Source organism: Symphalangus syndactylus, chromosome 3, assembly GCF_028878055.3.
Source record: "Symphalangus syndactylus isolate Jambi chromosome 3, NHGRI_mSymSyn1-v2.1_pri, whole genome shotgun sequence".
NCBI lineage: Eukaryota > Metazoa > Chordata > Mammalia > Primates > Hylobatidae > Symphalangus > Symphalangus syndactylus.
The window spans coordinates 30,818,771-30,838,761 of NC_072425.2; the positions used below are offsets into that span (position 1 = coordinate 30,818,771).

Here is a 19,991-nt window from a genome sequence, read left to right on the forward strand (position 1 = left end):
GGCCCAGCTGCTGGGCCAGCCTGCCCCATGACAGTCCTGACTGCACCACCCACGGGCCTCTTGGGGCCTCAGTTTTCTTTGCCATCCAAAAGGGAGTGCTGTGAGTGTTAGGTAACATGGGGTACCTTAAAATGGCGCCGTACCTTAAGATGGGGCCGGTTCCGGGTTCTTCTCCCCTCCTTGACCCGGCACGTCTGAATGCGCCAAAGGAGGGCCAATCAGAAAGAAGCATATCCCGCCTTCCCTTGGGCCCGCCCCTAGCCCAATCCACGTAGGCCCAAGGGATATAAAACCCAGCACACCAGCAGCCCTCTCTCTTCTCTCTTCCTTCTCCTTGCGTGGTGCCGCTCGATACCTCCAATAAAGATCTCTTGACCGTGACCGGTGTAGTTTGGTCTCCGCCCGGCCTCTTTCATTGGTGCCGTGACTCGGCACCAATGAAAGGGGCCGGGCAAGGATCAGACTACACCAGTTGCGGTCAAGAGAGCTTTATTGGAGGTATCGGGCACCACACGCAGGGAAGGAAGAAGAAGGAGAGAGAGAGAGAGAAAGGCTGCCTGCGCGCCAGTTTTTATATTGCTGGGGGCTACGTGGACGTACGTGATTGGGGTTAGAGGCGGGGCTTGGGGAAAGGCGGGAGGTGTTTCTTTCTGATTGGTCCTCCTTTGGCGGGCCTGTATCGAGGAGGAAGAAGAACCCGGAACCAGAGCCGTTAAGGTACCCCTGTTGCCTAACAGTGAGGATGAGCTGAGATGCCGCGTGGAGGGTGCCTCAGTGAGGATGCCTCACTGCCACATGGGAGGCCTCAGCCATGTGAGGGAATGTCTCTGAGGTATAAGCAAGGAAGAGACGGTCACCAGAATTTTGAGTCAATTTCTGGAGGGGAGTAACCTCTGCAGACAAAATGCAGCCTGAGTCTAACCAGAGGGCGATGATGGTGGATGAAACAATCATAGCAACAGTAAACCCCAACAGCGTGACCACCCAACAGGTCCTATTATTGGCAGCATTTTTGAGATGAGGAAACTGTGATTCCGAGAGGTTAGGAAATGTTTCCAAAGTCACACAGCCCTGGCATACCAGAGATGAGATTCGAACCCAGGCAGTGTGACTCCAGAACCTGTTCTCTTAGCTACGACTGGACACTGAATGAACAGATGGACTGGAACCAGCCTACAGGCTCTCAAAGGGCTCATTAGAGCCCTGAGCTAATGTGCAAAGAGGAATGGCATGATTGATGCTAAGGACTGGTTCTGCTTGGACATGCTGAGGGCCTCCGGGAGTCACCCCCTGTCTCCATCTTCAATCTCCCTTCCAATGGAGGGGTCAAGCAGATGACCTCCAGGAATCTAGGATTTGTAACTAAGAGCACAGTGGCTGGAAAAAAGAGCTTTAAAAGTGCTGGAACAAATCTTTGATTGGAACAATCACGGACGGTCTAAGGATGAAAGGACCCGAGACGTTCTTGATGTTCACCACCTCATTACACCAATGGGGAGACTGCAGCCCAGAACACACCCAAGACTCCCTCACCCACTACCTTGCCTCATCTCTCCACTACTAAGTGGCAGAGCCATTTCCAGCAGTCACCCCAGAGCTCCCTGGGTCTTATAGTGGCGGCTGCTGAGCTGGATGTATAGCCCCCACTTCAACCCCATCTGCTTCCCTCTCTCTGGCCATGCCCGCATGTGTAAGGCGACCACATGGCATGCATGCCCAGCCTGGCCAGCAGCAGGGACCTTCCTCCACATGCCCGAGCTCCTGGCTGCAGCACGCTGGCTCCAGGCCCAAGGAATGAGCTCGGCTCCCTGCCGGGGCCCCAGCCACGTGGTTTCTCTACTTTCCCAGGTCGGGCCCCTCTAGAGAACTGAACACTTCGTGCTTGGAGCAGAACAAGGCCCAACAGGACATAGAACAAGGCTCAGGAGTGAGACTCTGCATTCTCTCTTGGCCACAACAACTCAGAGGAATACAGCTGAGGACAGGGACGGTCCTCGCCACCACATCCAAAGCAGGATGCTAGGGAGAACTCAGAAGGCCATCTCCTCCACTCTTCTGCCTCCAGGAAGTGTCCAGCCCAACTGTCTGCTCCAGGGGGTGGGATACAGGGGCAGGGAGGCAAGGAACATCTAGAATCCAAAGTCCCACTCATGCTTCTAAGGCTCAGGTCCCTGGCCTGCAAAACAGTCAGCACTGTCCCACTTACCTGGCAGGGCTGGGCTGAAGAAACGGTGAGATGTTTCTAATCCAGCCCCTGGTCAACTCTAATGTGCCATCACTACACTAGTTAGGGTTTATATCAAGAGTGGGAATATTTAATAACCTCTAGGAGGAGCCCGCAAAAGGATCTTGGAGAACTTCTTACCAGGTGGATATTCTCCAAGGCCTGGAAGTTCCTGCTTAAGTCTAACCTGCATCCTTCCTACTGCACTCGAAGCAGCCATATTCTTTTCTAGGTGTGCAGGCTCCAAGCGTGCTGACATGGAAAGACCCCTGAGGTTTCCCAGCACCTTTCTCTCATGGTCTAAACATGTTTTTACTCTGCCCTCCTGAAATCCACTAGGAAATCTACTCAAGAAAAGTCACCTCAGGGGACAAGGAGAAAATTGGAAGGCAGAGTTCTCTCCAGGGTTCCAGGAGCACCAAAAGCCTGGGTCAGCTCTGGCTCACATCTGGGTCACTGCAGACCACACCCCCAGCTCACAGCATCACCTCAGCTAAGAACCTTAATCTGCTTTGGCCTCAATTTCCCTACTTGGAAATAAGAATTCTCTGTTACTTGGCTGCTTGCTGCCTGTAATCTGAGAACTGGAAAGAGCCATGAACTTGAAGCCCAAATGCACCGTGTTAGAAGCCCTGCCTCCTCCCAGAGGACTGCGTGGCCTTGGGCAGGGCCCCATCATCCCTGAGCCACACCCCAGGGAGTCAGTGCCAGGGCTGGGCCCTTCCAGCTCTAAGCTTTAGGGTCTTCCCTCTGGACTCACTGCATGAGGCCAGCCTTGGCAGGCCTGGCCAGGGGCCGTGGAAAAGCTGTGCATGGTGGCCCGCCTTGCAGGGCCATCCCAGCAGGCTTGAAAGTACATTTGGAGAAGACAGGTAGGAGGACTCACTGCAGCATCTTCCTAGCCCGTTTGTAGAGACCCTTGGCTGGGAAACATGACTCAGTCTCTCACTGTGAGTGATACTGAGCCATGCCCAACAAGCCAGGACAGGCCAGGAGAAACCCATTCAGCTCCAGCCAAGTTGGTAACATTTTCTATCTGGACCCCTCCCCAGAAAACCACAACACATTCTCTTAGCAGGAGGTATGAGGAGGGATGAGAGCTGTGGACCAAGCTTTCCTCTGGAGGTTGAAGATGGGAGCAGAGAGAAGAGGGAGTCATATGGTGAGTACCCTGTCCTGGAAAGCAAGTATTCTGGGTTCAAGTCTTGACTTTGCCAACAACTTGCTGTGAGATCTTAGGCAAGTATCTTGCCCTCCCTGGGCTATGTCTGCTTATCTGTCTGAAAAAGAGTTTGGGCCAGGCCATCACTAAGGTTCCTATAGCTCTGATGTGCTTTGACCTCCACTGTCTCTTCCTCAGCTCCCATTAGTAAAAGACTCTCACACATCACCCTTCCAAATTGGATACTGAGGAGGCTGCATGCATGGGCCCGAGGTTTTGCCTGCTGGGGAAAGACTGACTACAGCAAAATCATCACCAGCCCTGCCAGAAATGACGCCAGCTGCAATCTGGCATGAAGGAATTCAGCTCATTCCCCTGTCACTTCCTTTTCTTAATAAGTGCCTAGAAATTGCCTGGCCTAAAGCTTGGATAAGGAGGAAAAACCATTCATGACAGGAGCCCCCAACCCCACCAGACAGATCAAGGGGCTGGGAGCAGCAGCAACAGAGGGATGGCCCTAAAGACTGTCCAGGGTCTTTAGGCTGAGAGACATGGCAGACTCAGAGGCCCAGCGGAGACAGAGACAAAGCTGTAGGGACTCAGCCGAAGTGAAGTCCCATTACGTACACATTAAATCATATCTGATGCAGATCTCGCCGATTTGCTGGCCATGGTGGCTGGAACAGAGTCGAGGGTATTTTCGTGGCTCTCAAAGGTATTGCACGGGCCTAGGGCTGAAAAAGTGTTTCCCTCCACCCACATCTGACACCCCGGTGCCAGGGAACAACACGCCTGTCATGGAGGTCAGAGCCTAGTCTTAGAAAGTTAAAGGCAAGAAGCAAGGAAGCAGACAGAAGTTCTCAGTCTGGCAAGGGCTCAGAGGGTCTATGGACAAATGGCTTTGACAGTCTAAGCCTCAGTTTTCTCATCTGGAAAATGGGGATAATCAATCTCGCCTCAAAGGTTCACTGAGAGAATCGCATGTGGTTCAAATACTATGCACACCAAGGGCCTCAATACACATTGCTTCCTTTCACTTGCAGGGGACTTAGGGTGGCAACCATGCCCTCTTCTGGTTATTCATCCTGTTTATTGATTGTCTCTACCCTTAAAATTTGAGCTTCATGACAACAGAGATTTTTGTCTGTTTTGGCTACAGTGTTATCCTTAGCGCCTGGCGTAGAGTAATATATTCAACCAATAATCTTTGGTTGAATGAGGAATGAATGAGTGGCCTTATCTCACACAGGCAGGATAATGGGAGCTCAAACCTGGGACTGCCTTCTCAGCCAGGCCATGAACAGGGTGACTTTGTGCTCCAAGAAGAACACAGGTACACGGCAGGGAGAAGGTGGATGAAGGGGCTGCCGGGAGGGGAGATGAAGAGGATGCAGAGGATGGGGTAGAAGGGGGAAACTGAGGCATGGCCCTGCTGACATTCCTTGTTGTGTCCGGTTGGAGAAGAGGCCATGACATGCCCAGGCATTTGTGGGTCTTGCCTCTTCCATGTTCAGGAGACTCCAGACCCAAAGCTCTAAACAGCTACACTCTGGCACTGGAGTTGAAAGCTCTGGCTGTGTTCTAATCCAACTCTGATACTGAGCAGCCATGTGACCTTGACCTAATCATTTACCTCTCTGAGAAACCAGCTCATCTGTAAAGCAACAACGCCTGGCCCTTGGTAAGGCTCCCAGGATGCGTCTGAACAAATCCCCCAAAGGTGGCCCTGGAGGCTGGCCTGAGTGTTGGGGCAGGGCCCAGCTGAGATCACCTAAGCAAGTCAAATCCTCCCTCTCTGCAACTTAAACCATGGGAAACCAGACCCAGCAAAGGTGAAGTCATTGGCTCAGTGTCACACAATACAGAGATCCCCTCAGCCATCCAGGAAACCTTGTTCCAGGCTGCTCTATTTATTGAGCACTTACTATGTGATAAGCACAATGATCTTATGAGCCATACTATTGTCCCCATTTCTCAGAAGAGAAAACTGTGGTTCAGAAAATTTGAACCAAGCCTGCTCCTTCCGCAGGGCCTTTGCCTGGAAAGGCACACAGCTTCCACGCTTACCTCATTGAGATTCTTCATAAAGGGAGGGAGACTTTCTGGACTAACTTATCCAAGATCCCGACCCTCAAGTACTCCCTGTCTCCCTATGCTACTCTCTCTTAGATTCATCACTACTTAACCTTCATTTAATTGTTCATTCTTCCATTTCCCCATCCAGTGATTGGGTATCTGTCTGTCTGCCCCAAGAGAGTGGGAACTTTGTCTTATCCACTGCTCTGCCCGAACAAAGCAAAGTGCTTGGCCCATAGTAGGCATTCAACAGATATTCACGGGATGAACAGATAATCACTGGATAAATGAATCTCCTTGCCTGAGGTCACGCTGGCTTGAGGGACAACCCCATGTGCCAGCCCAGCCCTCTCAGACTCCAGGTCCTTGCCCTGAAGCTGAGAGCATCAGGTGCTGCTCCTTGCCCAGGTCTAGGTATCAGGGGTTGGACCTTAGAGAAGGCTGCCTGTTCGGGCCACAGAGGGGTCTAGGTTGGGGGTGGAGAGACCTCCTCTGTCAACTCTTTGAGGCCAGGATCTGTTTCTTTCTTTTCTTTGTTTTTCCTCTTTGGCCCTCAGAGGGCCCAGGTTAAAGGCTCCAACAGCTAACATGCCCATCAGTGGCAGAACCGCAGAGAGGCCCCTCTGAGCACTCTCAAATGCTCCAGGCCCCCTCTTCATACTCCCTTCCTCACCAACCACCAGTGATGGGAGGCCCAGACTCAGGCTGACCATGGTTCCAAGTCAAGGGGTCAACCTGAAGGGCAGTGGCAGAGGGACCCTGGATATCTCACTCTGCCTCTCAGAGCCTCAGTTTCCTGCTTCTCAATAATTGGAATGAATGATCTTCCTTCCAGGCAAAGAGTCTAAGGAACCTATTTTTATAATATGACTGCCAACTAGGGACCCTGAGAGGCTGCCTCAAGCGGCCACTGAGATCAAAGACCCCGGGAACAAACCAACTGAGTTCCAATCCTGGCTGCATTGTTTACTCATCATGCAACCCTGGGCAAGTGACTTAATCTCTCCGTGCCTTGGCTCTTTCTCCATGTTCTGCACATGTACAAACCAGAGGAAAAACAGTTTCCTCCCCACGATGGGGAGCCATAGAGAAAGCTGGTGAATTGGGGGTCACCGCTGAGCCCCTCTTTGGGTCATGACTGCTCTGGGCACTGCCCATAAACCCCATTGCCCTCTGGCTTTGTGTGTGCATGAGCAAACTGGTCAGAGCCAGATGACACCAAGACGATGTGGAGACTGAATGTTCCCTGAGATGGGAGCAGAGTCACCTGGTCTAGCCAAGGTCCCCCGGTCACAGCAGACCCACAGACACAAATACCCTAGACAGAAGCCCCCCAGACACAGAACTGCACTGGAGAGCCATTGATGCCCACAGGGAGAGAGGAGCTACCCGAGAGGGGTCCAGAGCCCACGGAAGCCCCAGCCCCAGCCAGGCCCCAGTCACGCCATGTGCCAGCAGCAGGTCCTGTGGCCAGACAACACCACATGCGGCCCCCACACTCAAAGCAGGGGGAGAAGCAGAAGATGCCAGGCAGCAGGTGGCCGGGGCAGCGTGGCCGTGGGAGGTGGGGTTCCCCGCTAGAGTCTGCGTAATAGACACGGAAAATCTTTACCGGCATACCCATCTTGCCCCTCTTGCCAGGAACGCCAGGCAGGCCCTGCAGGGGAGAGACAGGGGAGAGGTCAGGGCAGGATGCCAGCAGGGACATACAGGCTTGCCCCAAACCAGCCCAGAGCCACCCAAGGCAGGAAGTCACAGAGGGCCTGGAATGTGTGCCACTTGCGTGGTGGCCCCAGTGACATGCACATCAGACGGATGGCAGGGTCAGGGTCTGTGGTGACCTAAGAGACAGAGAAATGCCAGTTCCTGTATTCAGCAGGTGCTTCATAAATGCTCAGGCTCCAGCTGTCCTAAGGTTCTCTATACCCAGCTTATGGAGGTTACAAGTGAGTTCCCATAGACACGGGCTCAGGTTGGGACGGGGCGGGGAGGAAGATCCTGAGGCCACCACCCCAGGGGCTTCTAATGGACCTCCAGGCTGGGCCAGGGGTCTGTGAGAAGTTCCCACACCATCTTTTGGACTCCTCTGACTTAGATACTTGGTCTGGAAGGACAGGGTATCTTAGGAAATCTTGGCACCCACTGCCCACCACCAAACCAGCCCCACCACCTTCCCCAGACAGCTGCTACCCATGGCTGCTGGAACTCCTGCCACCTGCTCTTGCTGTCCCCACTCCCAACCAACACATTTGACTCAAGTAAACCAACTGATCTGTCTAAAAGAGGAATCAGCAGGTGGTTTCTGGAAAGGGGCAGATAGTGAGTATCTTTGGCTCTGTGGGCCATACGGTCTCTGTCACACCTACTCAACTCTGCCATTGTAGTGAGAAAGCGGCATTGACAATATGTAACCAAATGAGCAAGGCTGAGCTCAATAAAACTGTTTGCAAAAACAGACAACTGGCTGGATTTGGCCCATGGGCCACAGTTTGCAGACCCCTGATCTATACTATAAAGTGGGCCTGGTGTTCATTGGTTGCAAGTCCTCAAGAGGCTCCGCATACCCTCAGAACAGAGTTCCTTTTCTAACCTTAGTCCTGGGCACCTAAGACATTGCCCCAGGGCCCTCTCCAGCCTCAACTCCCATCACTCTCACCCTCTCACGCAGCACTTTGGTGGTGTCGAGTGTTAAACTCACCAAGTTACCGTAAATCCCTGACTTTGCACATGCTGTTCCCTATGCCTGGAACGCATCTGCCTTGACCTGTCCTCTTATCAGACTCCTACTCGACTCAAGTGCACCTCCTCCAGGAGGAATTCCTTGACGTCCCCAGGCTGGTGCCTGGCAGGTTCTGCTCTGTTTGGGCAGGGGTGGCTTGTGGATGGTGAATAACCAAAGAAGCAAACTTACTCGCTCTCCATCAGACCCTGGCAGGCCGAAGAGCCCTGGGAGCCCAATGTAGCCCTAGGAAAGAGAAGAAGGGGGGTCAGAGAGGTCAAGCGGTGAGGTGTGGCTGGCCCAACCTGCCCCAGTCCACCCACCACTGCCATCCCACATCCCGGCTGCTCCTCTTCCTCCCTGGTGGCAGTGGCAGCTCCGGTGGCTCCTCGATGACATAGGCCTTGAGGCAAGTGTATATGCCCATGGACTGCATGGTGCTGGCTTCCACGATGTAGTCCAAAGGCACATACCCTCACGCCAGGGAAGGGCGCGGGTGCTCGCCGGCAGGAGGCCCGCCCCGCGCCAGGGGTCCAGGACCTGCAGAAGGAAGCTTGCGGCTGGGTTAGATGCTAGCATGGCACCAAGCCCTGCCCACCCCCAGGGATGCTGGCAGGTGCCCGTGGCTCCTGCCGTGGCTCCTCCTAGGCCTTCAAGGTCCTGGATATAGGGCTTACATCCACCTCTGGCCGCCTGAGTGCTGGCATTAACTAACTAACTAACTAAATAAATAAATAACTAAATAACTAACACTCTGCATTAACTAACTAAATAACTAACACTCTGCAAACCCGGAGTGCCAACATTGTGCCAGGCACATGCATGTTACCACATTAGACTCTCACAAGGACCCCCCAGATTGTCATCACCCACACTGGACAGATAAGGAAACTGAGGCTCTGTAGATAAAGCAACACGGCTAGTCAGTGGTGGAGCTGTGAATTCTCTTCGGGAATTCCTAATCAGCTCAAGGGTCACCTAGGTCCAGGCGACTCCACAGCTGGGGCTCGTCACCATTCTGGGGCTCTTCCCGAGGATGCGTCTCATTTCCTCCCTCCCAGCCTTTCCTCACTCTGTCCCCTCCACCAGGCATGTCCTTCCCATCCCTCATGACTTCTGAGGCAAATCCTTCAAAGCCCGGCTCTCATGAGCTCTCTCCTTGGGCAAGCATCCCTGATACCCCAAGCCAGAAGCAATCTCTCCCCCGCAACCCCAATGCCATTTTTGCACCTCGCTAGCATCCTTCTCCACTTTCTCCCTTGTATCTTCATTATTTGTGTTCATGCTTCATGTCCTTATTAGCCTGGGAACTTCTAAAGGGCAGTGACCTCGCCCAGGGCTTCTACCACTATCTGCATGCCACTCTTTGTGGAATGATTTAATAATAGCTCTAATGAAAGCTAATGTTTATTGAGCACAAATGATAGGCCAGGCCTGCTGTCAGTGCTTTGCATATATTAAAGCATTTATTCCATCCTTACCACACCCTGAGGAAGTGTTATATTTTATTATTTTTTTATTTATATATATTTTTTGAGACGGAGTCTTGCTCTGTCATCCAGGCTGGAGTGCAGTGGTGCGATCTCGGCTCACCGCAACCTCTGCTTACCCAGTTCAAGCGATTCTCCTGCCTCAGCCTCCTGAATAGCTGATCACAGGTGTGCATCACCACGCCCGGCTAATTTTTGTATTTACTTTAGTAGAGACGGGGTTTCGCCATGTTGACCAGGCTGGTCTCGAACTCCTGGCCTCAGGTGATCCACCCGCCTTGGCCTCCCAAAATGCTGGGATTGCAGGCATGAGCCACTATGCCCAGCCCCAAGGAAGTATTATTACTCAGCCCCTTGTAGAGGTAAGACCATTTAGGCCCAGAGAGGTGAAGTGACTTGCCTAGGACCACACAGCTGAAATGTGGTAGAACTGGTATTCAAATTCAAGTCTTCTGACTCCTGGGCCTGGGCTCCTAACCACTCTGCATACTGCCTCCCCTCAAACAAGCAACCAATGGAGGCTCACAACCATCTCTCCTTCCCTGTAAGGCCAAGAAGCCACTGAGCCTCCTCGTTGGCACCCAGCATGATTAATATCCATAATCTGAAAGAGTGCCATTTACTGCCATTCCAAATGGGGCCTATCTCCCAGATTTACAGGTGAGAAAATAATTGGCTCCGAGAGGCCCAGTGACTTGCCCAAGGTCCCACACCTAGCTAATGGCAGGGCAGGTCTCAAAGCCTGTCATCCCGATTCCAAAGCCTGCCCTCTGCCTACTTCAGAAATACGAAGCTGGTGTTGGCAGGGTTGGAAGAGCAGCTTGAGTGACTCACTGCTCATCCAGGCTGCCCACCCAGGGCTGTGTGGCCTGTAAGAGACAGGAGTGCTGGGGCCAGACCAGTCCTCTCCTCCTATGTGGCTTTGAGATGCCACCAGCCTGGCAGGCAAGTGGAGCAACCCCAGATGTCATTAACATGCCCTGTCCTTCTGGCAGATCAGGAGATCAGGACAGGGGCTGGACTGAGAAGACCTTTCTCCTTGGATTTAGGGGGTCCCTCTGGGGGAACGGCCCATAGGAGCAGCAGAATAAAGGAAGAGAGGCCCAGCATCCTGGGACAAGAGCCTCCTCAGGCCCTGCCTATCACAGTAACCTCCTGGGGAATGCACCTCCCCACCCCCACTCCCACCTCCCCACGCTCTCCTAACAGCCACCAGTCGGCTGCAGGGATTAGGGCTGAGACTGCAACTGTTCTGTCCTCTCCCTCCTGCCAAAATATAAATAGCTTTGGCTCAGGAGCAAAGGATACATGATCTGTCCTGACCGAGGACCGTGTGACCCCCTTCCTGAGCATTCCTTGAGAGGCAGCAAGTCCAGGCGTCAGAACACTTGGGTCCTCATCCCAGATCCACCTTAGGCGTGCCCTGTAAGCTGGGGCCATCCAGTCCCCGCCATGAACACAGTTTCTTTGTATGTAAAAGAGAGGATTCCACCACATCAGCTCTAAATCTTTCCAACTCCATTTACCCCATTCGGTCCACCCAGAACCTTCTCTGTCTTCCCACAACCCACATGGGAGTCCCCACCTGGTGGCCCCCTCCTGAGCTGTCAAGTCAGCTTGACATAACCAGGCTGGAGGCACAAATGGACATCATGACAATTGTAAAGGTAGGCAACTGAGGCTGATCACTACTCAGGGTCTGCTCCATGGGGGCCTTGAAGGAAGGGGAGATCTGGAAGCTCCACCAGGCTGCAGGCTTGGGCAGCATTCACACACCAGGTGCCCTCCAAAAAGAGTGGTTCCCCCCAGCCCTCAGTTGGGAGCAGGAGGGAGGCCTCTGAAGAATCGACGACAGGCAATTCAAGTGGCCCATACTGGCTCCCTCGTAACTTGGGGTGAGCCGGGAGACACAGCAAACAAATGCCTAGTTGTTTGCAGCTGGACTGTGGCCAAACCCCCAGCAGAGTCTTTGCTTCCAGACTTCTTGGCCATGGGGACCAAGCAGCTTACCTGGCTCAAGGGTCTCCCATCACCCATCCCTCCTGCTGCCCCTCTGTTGTCCAGAAGCGCTCAAGTGGGAGGGCCTTGGCTCTCCTTATAGCTCTGACCTCCCATCAAGCCCACTGGAGGGACAGGTGATGCTCACCTAGACCCCCACCCATGCGGCACTGGCCAGGAACCACTTACCCTGCTGCCTTTGGGGCCGGGATCTCCTACCGGTCCAGGTAACCCCTGAAACACAAAACACAGAGGGGCAAGGACATATGGAGACGCTCTACCTGCTGCCAATCCTGGGGCGAGTCCTGCCTCTTTGGGGCCTCTGCTGCTCTCTTTATAGAATGGGGGTGGGGTTAGATCAGCAATCTTTGGCCTGACCCCCACAGCCCCAGGATCCCAGGGAGGTGGCTGGTGGGTAGGAGGGAGACTGAGTAGGAGGAGCCTCTGGAGCCCCAGCCCCACAGAACCAGGCCTCCTCTTACTGTGCAGCCTTATCCTGTGCCTGCAAAGACAGGCTTCCTTGGTTCAGCCCTCTGGAAAGCCCCCTCCTTAGGGTCCACCCAGCAGGTGCAGCTCCTTGGCCCCCAGCCCACCGCCTCCCTCTGCCTCGGGGCACCTGTGGCCATCTTCACATCACCATGGCCACAGAGCTTCCAGAAGCCATATACTGCACCTGCCTGCCAGGGTAACCTTTGGCCCCTGGGCTGCCCTCAGGTCCTGGCTGCCCCTGCAAAGGAATAGAGAGAAACATAAGGAAAAGAAAGACCCTGCCCAGCTCTGGGTCTGGGGGACCCTGGGAGCCTGGGGCTGACAATGAACAAAGAGAGGGGTAGGAATGTGAGATGGAACAGGAGGAAGGGGAGGGCTCCCAAGCCCACCCCTCTGTGAAACCGGTCAGACCAGCTCTGAGGGACAAAACCCCCTCTGCTTGCAGCCCAGGAATAAGAAATCACCGAGGAGGCCTGGCTGGTTCTCCCATGCTGGCAGGGCTGCTGTTTGGCTTGGGCCAGGCCGGCCAAAATTCCTGCAAACCCCGTGGCGGCATGTATAATATCCCCTAACATCGCCCGGAACAGGCCAGCTATTCATGGCTCCAACTGGCGTTGTACGGCTCATGCCAACATCAGGCCGGCATGGACTCTGGCTCTTTTGGGCAAATGTGGCTGGGCGAGAGAGGTGGGGTGGACTGGAGTGGGCTGGGGGCCCCAGCAGGGTGAGAGGCAAAACAGCCTGGCTCTGGGGCTGGCTCACAGAGCAGGATCTAGGGAAGGGGCCAGAGACAGTTAGGGGCTGGGAGGAGGGAGAGCGACCAGGGCAGGGCTGAGGCTGAGGCCCTCACCTGTTCTCCGGGGTGCCCTGCCGGTCCAGGATAGCCCTTGTATCCCTGTTGGTGGGGGGGGAAGAAGCTGCATCAGGCAGGGAGGACACATCTGGGCCTGGAGATCGCAAGGTCCCAGCCTCCCAGCCTGCCCTGTTCAGCACCGTATGTACTGCATCCGGGATGGAGTGTGCACTCAGTAAAGGTTCCCCAGATGGATGCAGATACCATGTGAGGGTTCGCATGTTCCTAAGGTTTTCTCTCTGCTCCCAGTGGTTCTTAGGCCGGAGGACATCATGGGGATCATTCACTGCTCTGGCAGAGTAGATGAGCTGAACTGGGACAGAGCAACTGTGACCAAGAGACGGCGTATCGCAACCATTCCTTCTGAATCAAGAGAGAAGGCGAGACCATCTCTCAGGGCTAGGATTTGTCAATGGAGGAGTAGACTGAGTAGGACTCAAGGTCTGGAATGTGCTGAGCCACCACGTCACATGGGATGCTGGGATTCCCTCCCCTGTCAAGACCTGCCCCTTCTCATAAAGCCCCCATCACACGCCTTGACCACATATATTAACCCAAATAGTTGTTTCCCTTCTCCCACTGGCCCCAGCTCCTATTCCAGGGAGGAATAGGCCACCTGGATACTGATGAGAAGGACTCTGGCAACGCCCCAGTACCAACCTTGACCCTCTGTCCTGATGGCCAAAAGGCATGTCCAGGCCAGGCCTCTGGGTCGAGAGAACCAAGCTGAGTGTGTGCTTTCAGGTGGCACCAGGTATAATCACCTGAGCCATTTCATAAGAGTAAGGAGGTCTCCAAAGGAAACCTCAGACTTCAAGCTTCCATCAGATGGCGGGCTTCCATTGTACACAGGGTAGCCACACTCATCCATGTTAGACTCTCTTACGCAGGGAGGTCTGGGCTTGCTTTAGATGCTGTCCCTAACTTATTATGCAACTTTGGGTGGGTTACTACCCTTCTCTGAACTTCAGATAAGGGAGTTAGAACTCTGAGTCCCCTTCAGCTATGATGTTTTAGAACCCTAGAATTTGAAGACTCCTCCAGAGTCTAAAATACACACAAGACTAGAATACATACGCGCGCATGCACGCTCAAACCTGTAGACCCTCTCTGTGTGCTGCCGTTTACCCAGGACTACATGCGTAATAGATGACTTCATCTACTCCTTCCAACAGTCAGATGAGCTGGGGTCGGGGGCGACTATCATCTCCATCTTACAGAGGAGAACACTGAGTCTTACAGAACTGAAGACACCTGCTCTGAGTCCCATTGCTAACAAGCCACAGGCACTCACTACCAGATCCTTCTGACATCTGGGGCCACACTGGGAACCTTGCAAACATCCCCAGACATGTACAGCTCCATGCACATACAGAGACACACACAGGCATACACACTCAACACCCCCCATCAGCCCCCAGGAAGTGGGGACTCTTCATTATAAACAGCAGAGTCAGTTTGATCTAAGAGGTCTGGAGAGTTTACAGGCATTCTTTCTGCACCTATTCATGTCTCAAGAGCCCTCAGTGACATGATTGTATCTCAGATCCAGGGGCCTATGGAGATTGATGCAACAAGGTTGGGTGAGATTCTTCTAGCTGGGGCGTGTACTCTTTTCCCCAGTGGGCAAACCGGGGCATACAACCTCTTGTTTCAGAACCATCTGGATTCCAGTGGTGCTCTACTAACTAGCTGTCTGGGTGACCCAAAGCTGATGACTTCACCTCTGAGAATCTCATTTTCCTCAATTATAAAATGGGGCTATAAAGTTGGAGCAGAGATGGCAGGATAGAAAGTGTGTAAAGTGCAGTATTTGGCAGTGGATTCAAGGGCGCTGTAAAGGTTAGCTGCTGTTATCATAATCTTCATTTTTCATTCATTCATTTGATAAACATTTACCGAGTTTTCATGCTCCAGCGCCGTTCTAGGCACAGGAAGAATGAGACAGACAACATCCTTTGCCCTAAAGGAGTTTACATTCTAATTAAGGAGGTATAAAAACAAAGTAAACATAAAAATAACATCTGGGTTGCAAGGAGAGAGGAATGGGGAATTGCTTAATGGGTACAGTTTCAGTTTTGCAAGATGAAACATTTCTGGATATTGATTGCACAACAATGTGAATGTACCTAACGCTATCGAACTGTACACTTAAAAATGGTTAAGATGGTAATTTTATGTTATATGCTTTTTAACCACAATTAAAATCTTTTCAGAAACAGAGAGAAAATGTCTAGTAGTGATCAGTGCTGTGAAGAAAAGGAAGTAAAGTTACGGACAGAGAACATGGCATTGGGGAGGGATGGTGAAGAGAGGGTGGGATCACGGAAGGCTGCTCTAAGGAGATGAATGGGATGAACACAGGGCTGGCTCCATGGAGAAAGGCAGTGCAGGCAGAGGGAACAGCAAGTGCAAAGGCCCTGAGGCAAGGACGCCCTCAAGTGGCTTGGAAGGAACACAGGAAGGCCTGTATGACTGGAATAGAGTGGGTGAGAGGGTGAAGGATGGGGGTGGTCGGAGAAGCAGGACGTCAGAGCATGCTGGTGGTGATATGATGCAAAACCACAGAAGCGCTTTGAGCAGGGAGGTAGCACAACATGATGTAACTAACAGACGTGATCATCAGTTTTTCATCTGGAGCTTGCAGATTAGGAAGAACAAGTGAAACTTTTTCCCAGTGAAGAGCTGAATGGAGTCTTGCACTCTTGGTTATGTGACTCTGTATGAGTAATTATCCTCTCTGAAGCTCACTCTGCCATATTCTACCTGCCTGCAAAGATCCAATGGAGTAACAGGGCAAGAACCCCAAGAGAACCATAATGTGGGGTCCAGGGCCCTTGGCCATCACCAGCTCCTGTGGCTTCATCTGCAGCCACAAGAACCCTGCTGAAAACCAATTATTCAGCCCCCATACCTCACCACAAAGGAAGCAGAGGCATTTTTCCATTGAAATCCCAGGAGAAGATTTCAAGTAAACCCTCTTACTCAAGATGCAGCTAAATGGAAGTGAACGATCATCACGGGCATGCACGGTGGCAGACCCTATGCCTGGCTCAGCAATGAAGCCTTCATATATCAGTTCATGGACTCCTTGCTATCACTCCTAGGAGGCAGAAATTACCATACACATTTGCCAGTTGAGGAAACTGATGTTCAGAGAGGTAAAGAGACTTTGCTGAGGCCACACAGCTTTCTAGGGGCAGCGCCTGGCCTGTGACTCCAATCCCGCGTCCTTAGCCATCAAAAAGCATGGGATGAAACATGCTCATTGAGGCCTAAGACCTGCCTAGAAGAGCCACAAAGCCACTCAAGGAGAGATCCCCTTATAGATGCACCTCCCTGGGATGAAAGCTTCCCATCATTGCAGCATCATTCAGGCAGAGGTCAGTCATGAAACCCTGGAGTAACTGAGTTGAAAGGGACTTAAACCATTAGTTTGACAATCTCCTTTCTCACTGGACGGACTGAGAAACTGAAGCTCAGAGAGGGGAAGGGACTTGTCCAAAGTTACCTAGCAAGTTATGGCCAAGCCAGTACTTTTCCCTGGGACTCCAGACCCATTGGGATATACAATTTCTAGGTATCTCCTGATCAAGGGACCCTGAAGGGCCTTGAACATTGCCATGAACACCCCACTTTCTCCTGGATGGCCAGGAGCAGCAGAGCGAGGATAGCCAAGGCGGGAGGTAGGCGGCAGGAGGTGCTTATGCTCCCTGGAAGCATCTTAACAATGTTTACCAAGCTGGGGCCAGCAAATAGCTTCAAATGACAGGGCCCCAGACCTGCAAGAATCTAAACCATTATCTTGTGCAGCGCCCCGCCAATTATGGGGCGGGTGCTGACCGCAAGGTGGGCCTGTGGGCAGTGACTTTCCAGTTTGTGATCGGTGCCTGACTGGCACTGAGGGAGAGGGAATGTTTCGGGGAGCTCCAGGGACCGTGGTGTCTGCAAGGGGCCTCTGGCTGCCCAGCAGGCGGGTCTCCACAGGACCTGTGTTTATAATAGAACTTGGTCTATATTTTGGTTTGGGAGCCAGATTAATCATTGCTTACAATGCGCAAGGAGAAACCAGACATCACCTCACTGTTGCTACAGACCGTCTCCCCGTCTGGCTGGGCTGCTTTTTGGGCTTTGGGCAGGGAGGGGAGGGGTCCCGTCCTTGCCTGGGGGTCCTAGGGACCAATATGTACTCAGACATCGGCTGTCCACCCAGCCTCCACCTCCGCCTGTGCGAGGCCTCAGCTCCCCTTGTAGTTGAGATGAAACTCACCAAGCTTGCTTAGCTCTCCATGAATCTCTGCTGAACTTCCCTACCTCCTGGGCAGCCCACACCCCAGACTGGGCCATCAGCAGGACAGAAAGAATCAAAGAGTGAGAAACACATGCCTAGAGTAGAGGGTCTTATTATGTGATGCCGGACAAGGTGCCCCTCTGGGCCTCATTTTCCCCAGCTGGCCTCTCCAAGTGTCCTGTGGGCTCAGAAATTGTAGGATTCCGAAGTCTGTGGCTAGTCTAAAAGCACAGTCCATCATGGCACAGCCAGGTGTCTGATACCCAACTCTCCTCCGTGGATGCCTGAGACGGCTTCAGGCAGGAAGGTATGTTTTCTGCATGGCTCATTCATTCATCCAGTTATTCATTCATCAAACAAATGTCTGTTGAGTCCCAGCAATGACCAAGACCCTGTGTTAGGCACTAGAGATACACCAATGAACAGAAAAAACTCTCTACCTTCTACAAGGGGATGTGGGCATTAAATGCATATTAAGTGGAATGAAAGAGAGTGCTAGAAGAATGTAGATGCACCCAGCCAGAGGAGGCGACATTGTAAACTGAGGCTTAGGGGAGGAGCAGGACTTGGACAGGAGACACAGGATGGGATAGGAGGGATGCCAGTGGGTATGGGCTGCAGAAGCAGGGCAGCCTGGAGAAGTTTCTTGGGAGGAACTCCCAAGTTTCTTGGGAATTGGGGGTGCCACACTCAGGCGGAACCGGGAGTTTGGCAGAAAGGCGGGAAATCATCTCAGGCAGCCTCAATCACATTTCCCCAGACACACTTCCAGATGACCCCTGTGCTCTCCCATTTTATTACAGCTTCCACGGATAATGGCCAACTCGGGCAGCATTCCTTTTAGGGGACAGGGTGGGGGCAAAATGAGGGAGCTGGGGGGAAGTCAGGCTGGAGAGAAGCAAGTCAGGTTTTGATTTGAGTACCAGTTTTGTTCCATGCATCACGTCTATCTGGGGCAGTATGGTAAGAAAGATTCAGGGGCTGTGTCAGGACTTGGCCAGAAAGATCAATTCGTAAGGCTTGCCAGAGGTGAGGAGCGAGGGAGTTGAATGTGGTCCGCACTGTGCTAAGCCCCACGTGGGAAACAAAGATGAACGGGTTGGGTTCTGTCTGCTGTCCAGTCTAAGCAATGTGTCGACACTAGTGGGTTGCCCACTAGCCCAAAGAGGCTGAGAAGGGAGGCCAAATGGTCAGAGAATGGAGGCATGACTTCTGCCTGGAGGTGCTGGGGAGTGCTCTTGGAGAAGATGCTATTCTTCTCTAAGAACAGAGCTAAGGGGCAGGCACATGAGGATGAGTGTGGAGGAGAGGGCATGCCTGGGGAGGGCACAGCAGAAGCAAACACAGGGAGGCAGGAAGGCCTAGGGTACATGGGATTGGATGGGGCCAGGGTTTCTATACAGCAAGGTTTCTCAACCTTGACTTTGTGGGCTGGACACATCTTGTACGTGTATGGGAGGGAAGGGCTGTCTCGTGCACCGCAGGATGTTTAGCAGTATCTCTGGCTTCTACTCATCAGAAGCTAGTAGCCCCCCCTTCCCAGTTGTAGGTAATGGCCAAAAATATCTCCAGACATTGCCAACTGTTCCCTGGGGGGCAAAATCACCCCAAGTTGAGAATTACTGGTCTACAGGAAAGAAAGCGGAGGGTTAAATGAGAGAAAGCATGGGAGGTGCAAATGGAGTTCTGGCAGCCTTCTTGGCTAGTGGAGGGTGGTTAGCTGGAAACTAGCAAAATGACTAGCGCTAACAGATGGGCAAGACCTTCTTCAGATGCTTCTCTTCATGATCATCGTGATCATTATTTATTCATTGCACAAATACGTACAAAGTGCCAGCCGTGCGCCAGCCCTGTGCTGAGTGCAGGGATATTACATCTCATTTAATCCTCCCAACCACTTCATGACACAGCTGAGGCCCAGCAAGGTGAGGCAACTTGCCCAAGCTCACACAGCAGGAGAGGGACAGAGCGGAGAATCCATCCAGGTCTATCTGACCTGGTTTGTGTGTCTTCCCCACCTTGGGAACTGGCCCAGCAAAGTCCTTCCACAAGCATCTCAGGCGGTGGCAGAGAAACAAACCTTCTTGGGCAGGCAGCCTCTTTTTTGCTGGATGGACACTGTCTTGCTTGAGAAAGTGTTTCAATCAGCCTTGTGGTGACAGAAAGGGCCTGAGGGTCAGAAGACCTGGGTTCGAATCCTAGCCCTGCAGCTTAGAAACCCATGGAAGGTATTTCCATTATACTGGTGCCTCTCATTCTTGGCTGCACGTGGGAACCACCTGGAGGCCTTTTAGAGCTACTGATGCCTGAGTCCCACTCAGACCAACTGAGCCAGAATCACCACGATGGGGCCTGAGCTCCCCAGCTGGTAGCCACTGGCACCCTCCAACCAAAACTTCCTTTCTCTTGCTAATTTTTCTCCACAGCCCTTTCTGTCTTATAGTGTACCTTTTATTTTTACTGTTTTCCTTTGTATCATCTGTCTCCCCCCGCCGCCCCACAAGGATGCAGGCCCTGCGGGGCAGGGATTTTTGTCCATTCAGCTCAGTGGCTGGCACATTATAGGCATTCAATAATCCTTGTTAAGTAAATGAATAAATAGGATTATTCGTGTTGCCCCAGAATGACAAAAATTCAATGTGCTGGTGAGCGCGAAAAGGAAGCTGACCTCACCTCTTATCCACTCACC

General features: G+C 52.6%; 1 protein-coding gene across 8 annotated transcripts in view; it reads right to left on the reverse strand.

Annotated features, from left to right (window-relative positions):
* The window catches only part of COL27A1 (collagen type XXVII alpha 1 chain), a 158,221-nt gene that overhangs the window by 95,903 nt on the left and 42,327 nt on the right, over positions 1 to 19,991 (reverse strand). For 6 of the 8 annotated variants that reach the window (XM_055271342.2, XM_063636822.1, XM_063636823.1 and 3 more), the window contains 5 exons: positions 13,009 to 13,053; positions 12,343 to 12,396; positions 11,859 to 11,903; positions 8,374 to 8,427; positions 7,075 to 7,119 (listed from right to left, as the gene is read on the reverse strand). In XM_055271342.2, coding sequence (XP_055127317.1) covers positions 7,075 to 7,119; positions 8,374 to 8,427; positions 11,859 to 11,903; positions 12,343 to 12,396; positions 13,009 to 13,053 — 243 coding nt within the window. The remainder of the gene's footprint in view (positions 1 to 7,074; positions 7,120 to 8,373; positions 8,428 to 11,858; positions 11,904 to 12,342; positions 12,397 to 13,008; positions 13,054 to 19,991) is intronic. The other 2 variants (XM_055271344.2, XM_055271341.2) reach the window with 1 other exon arrangement.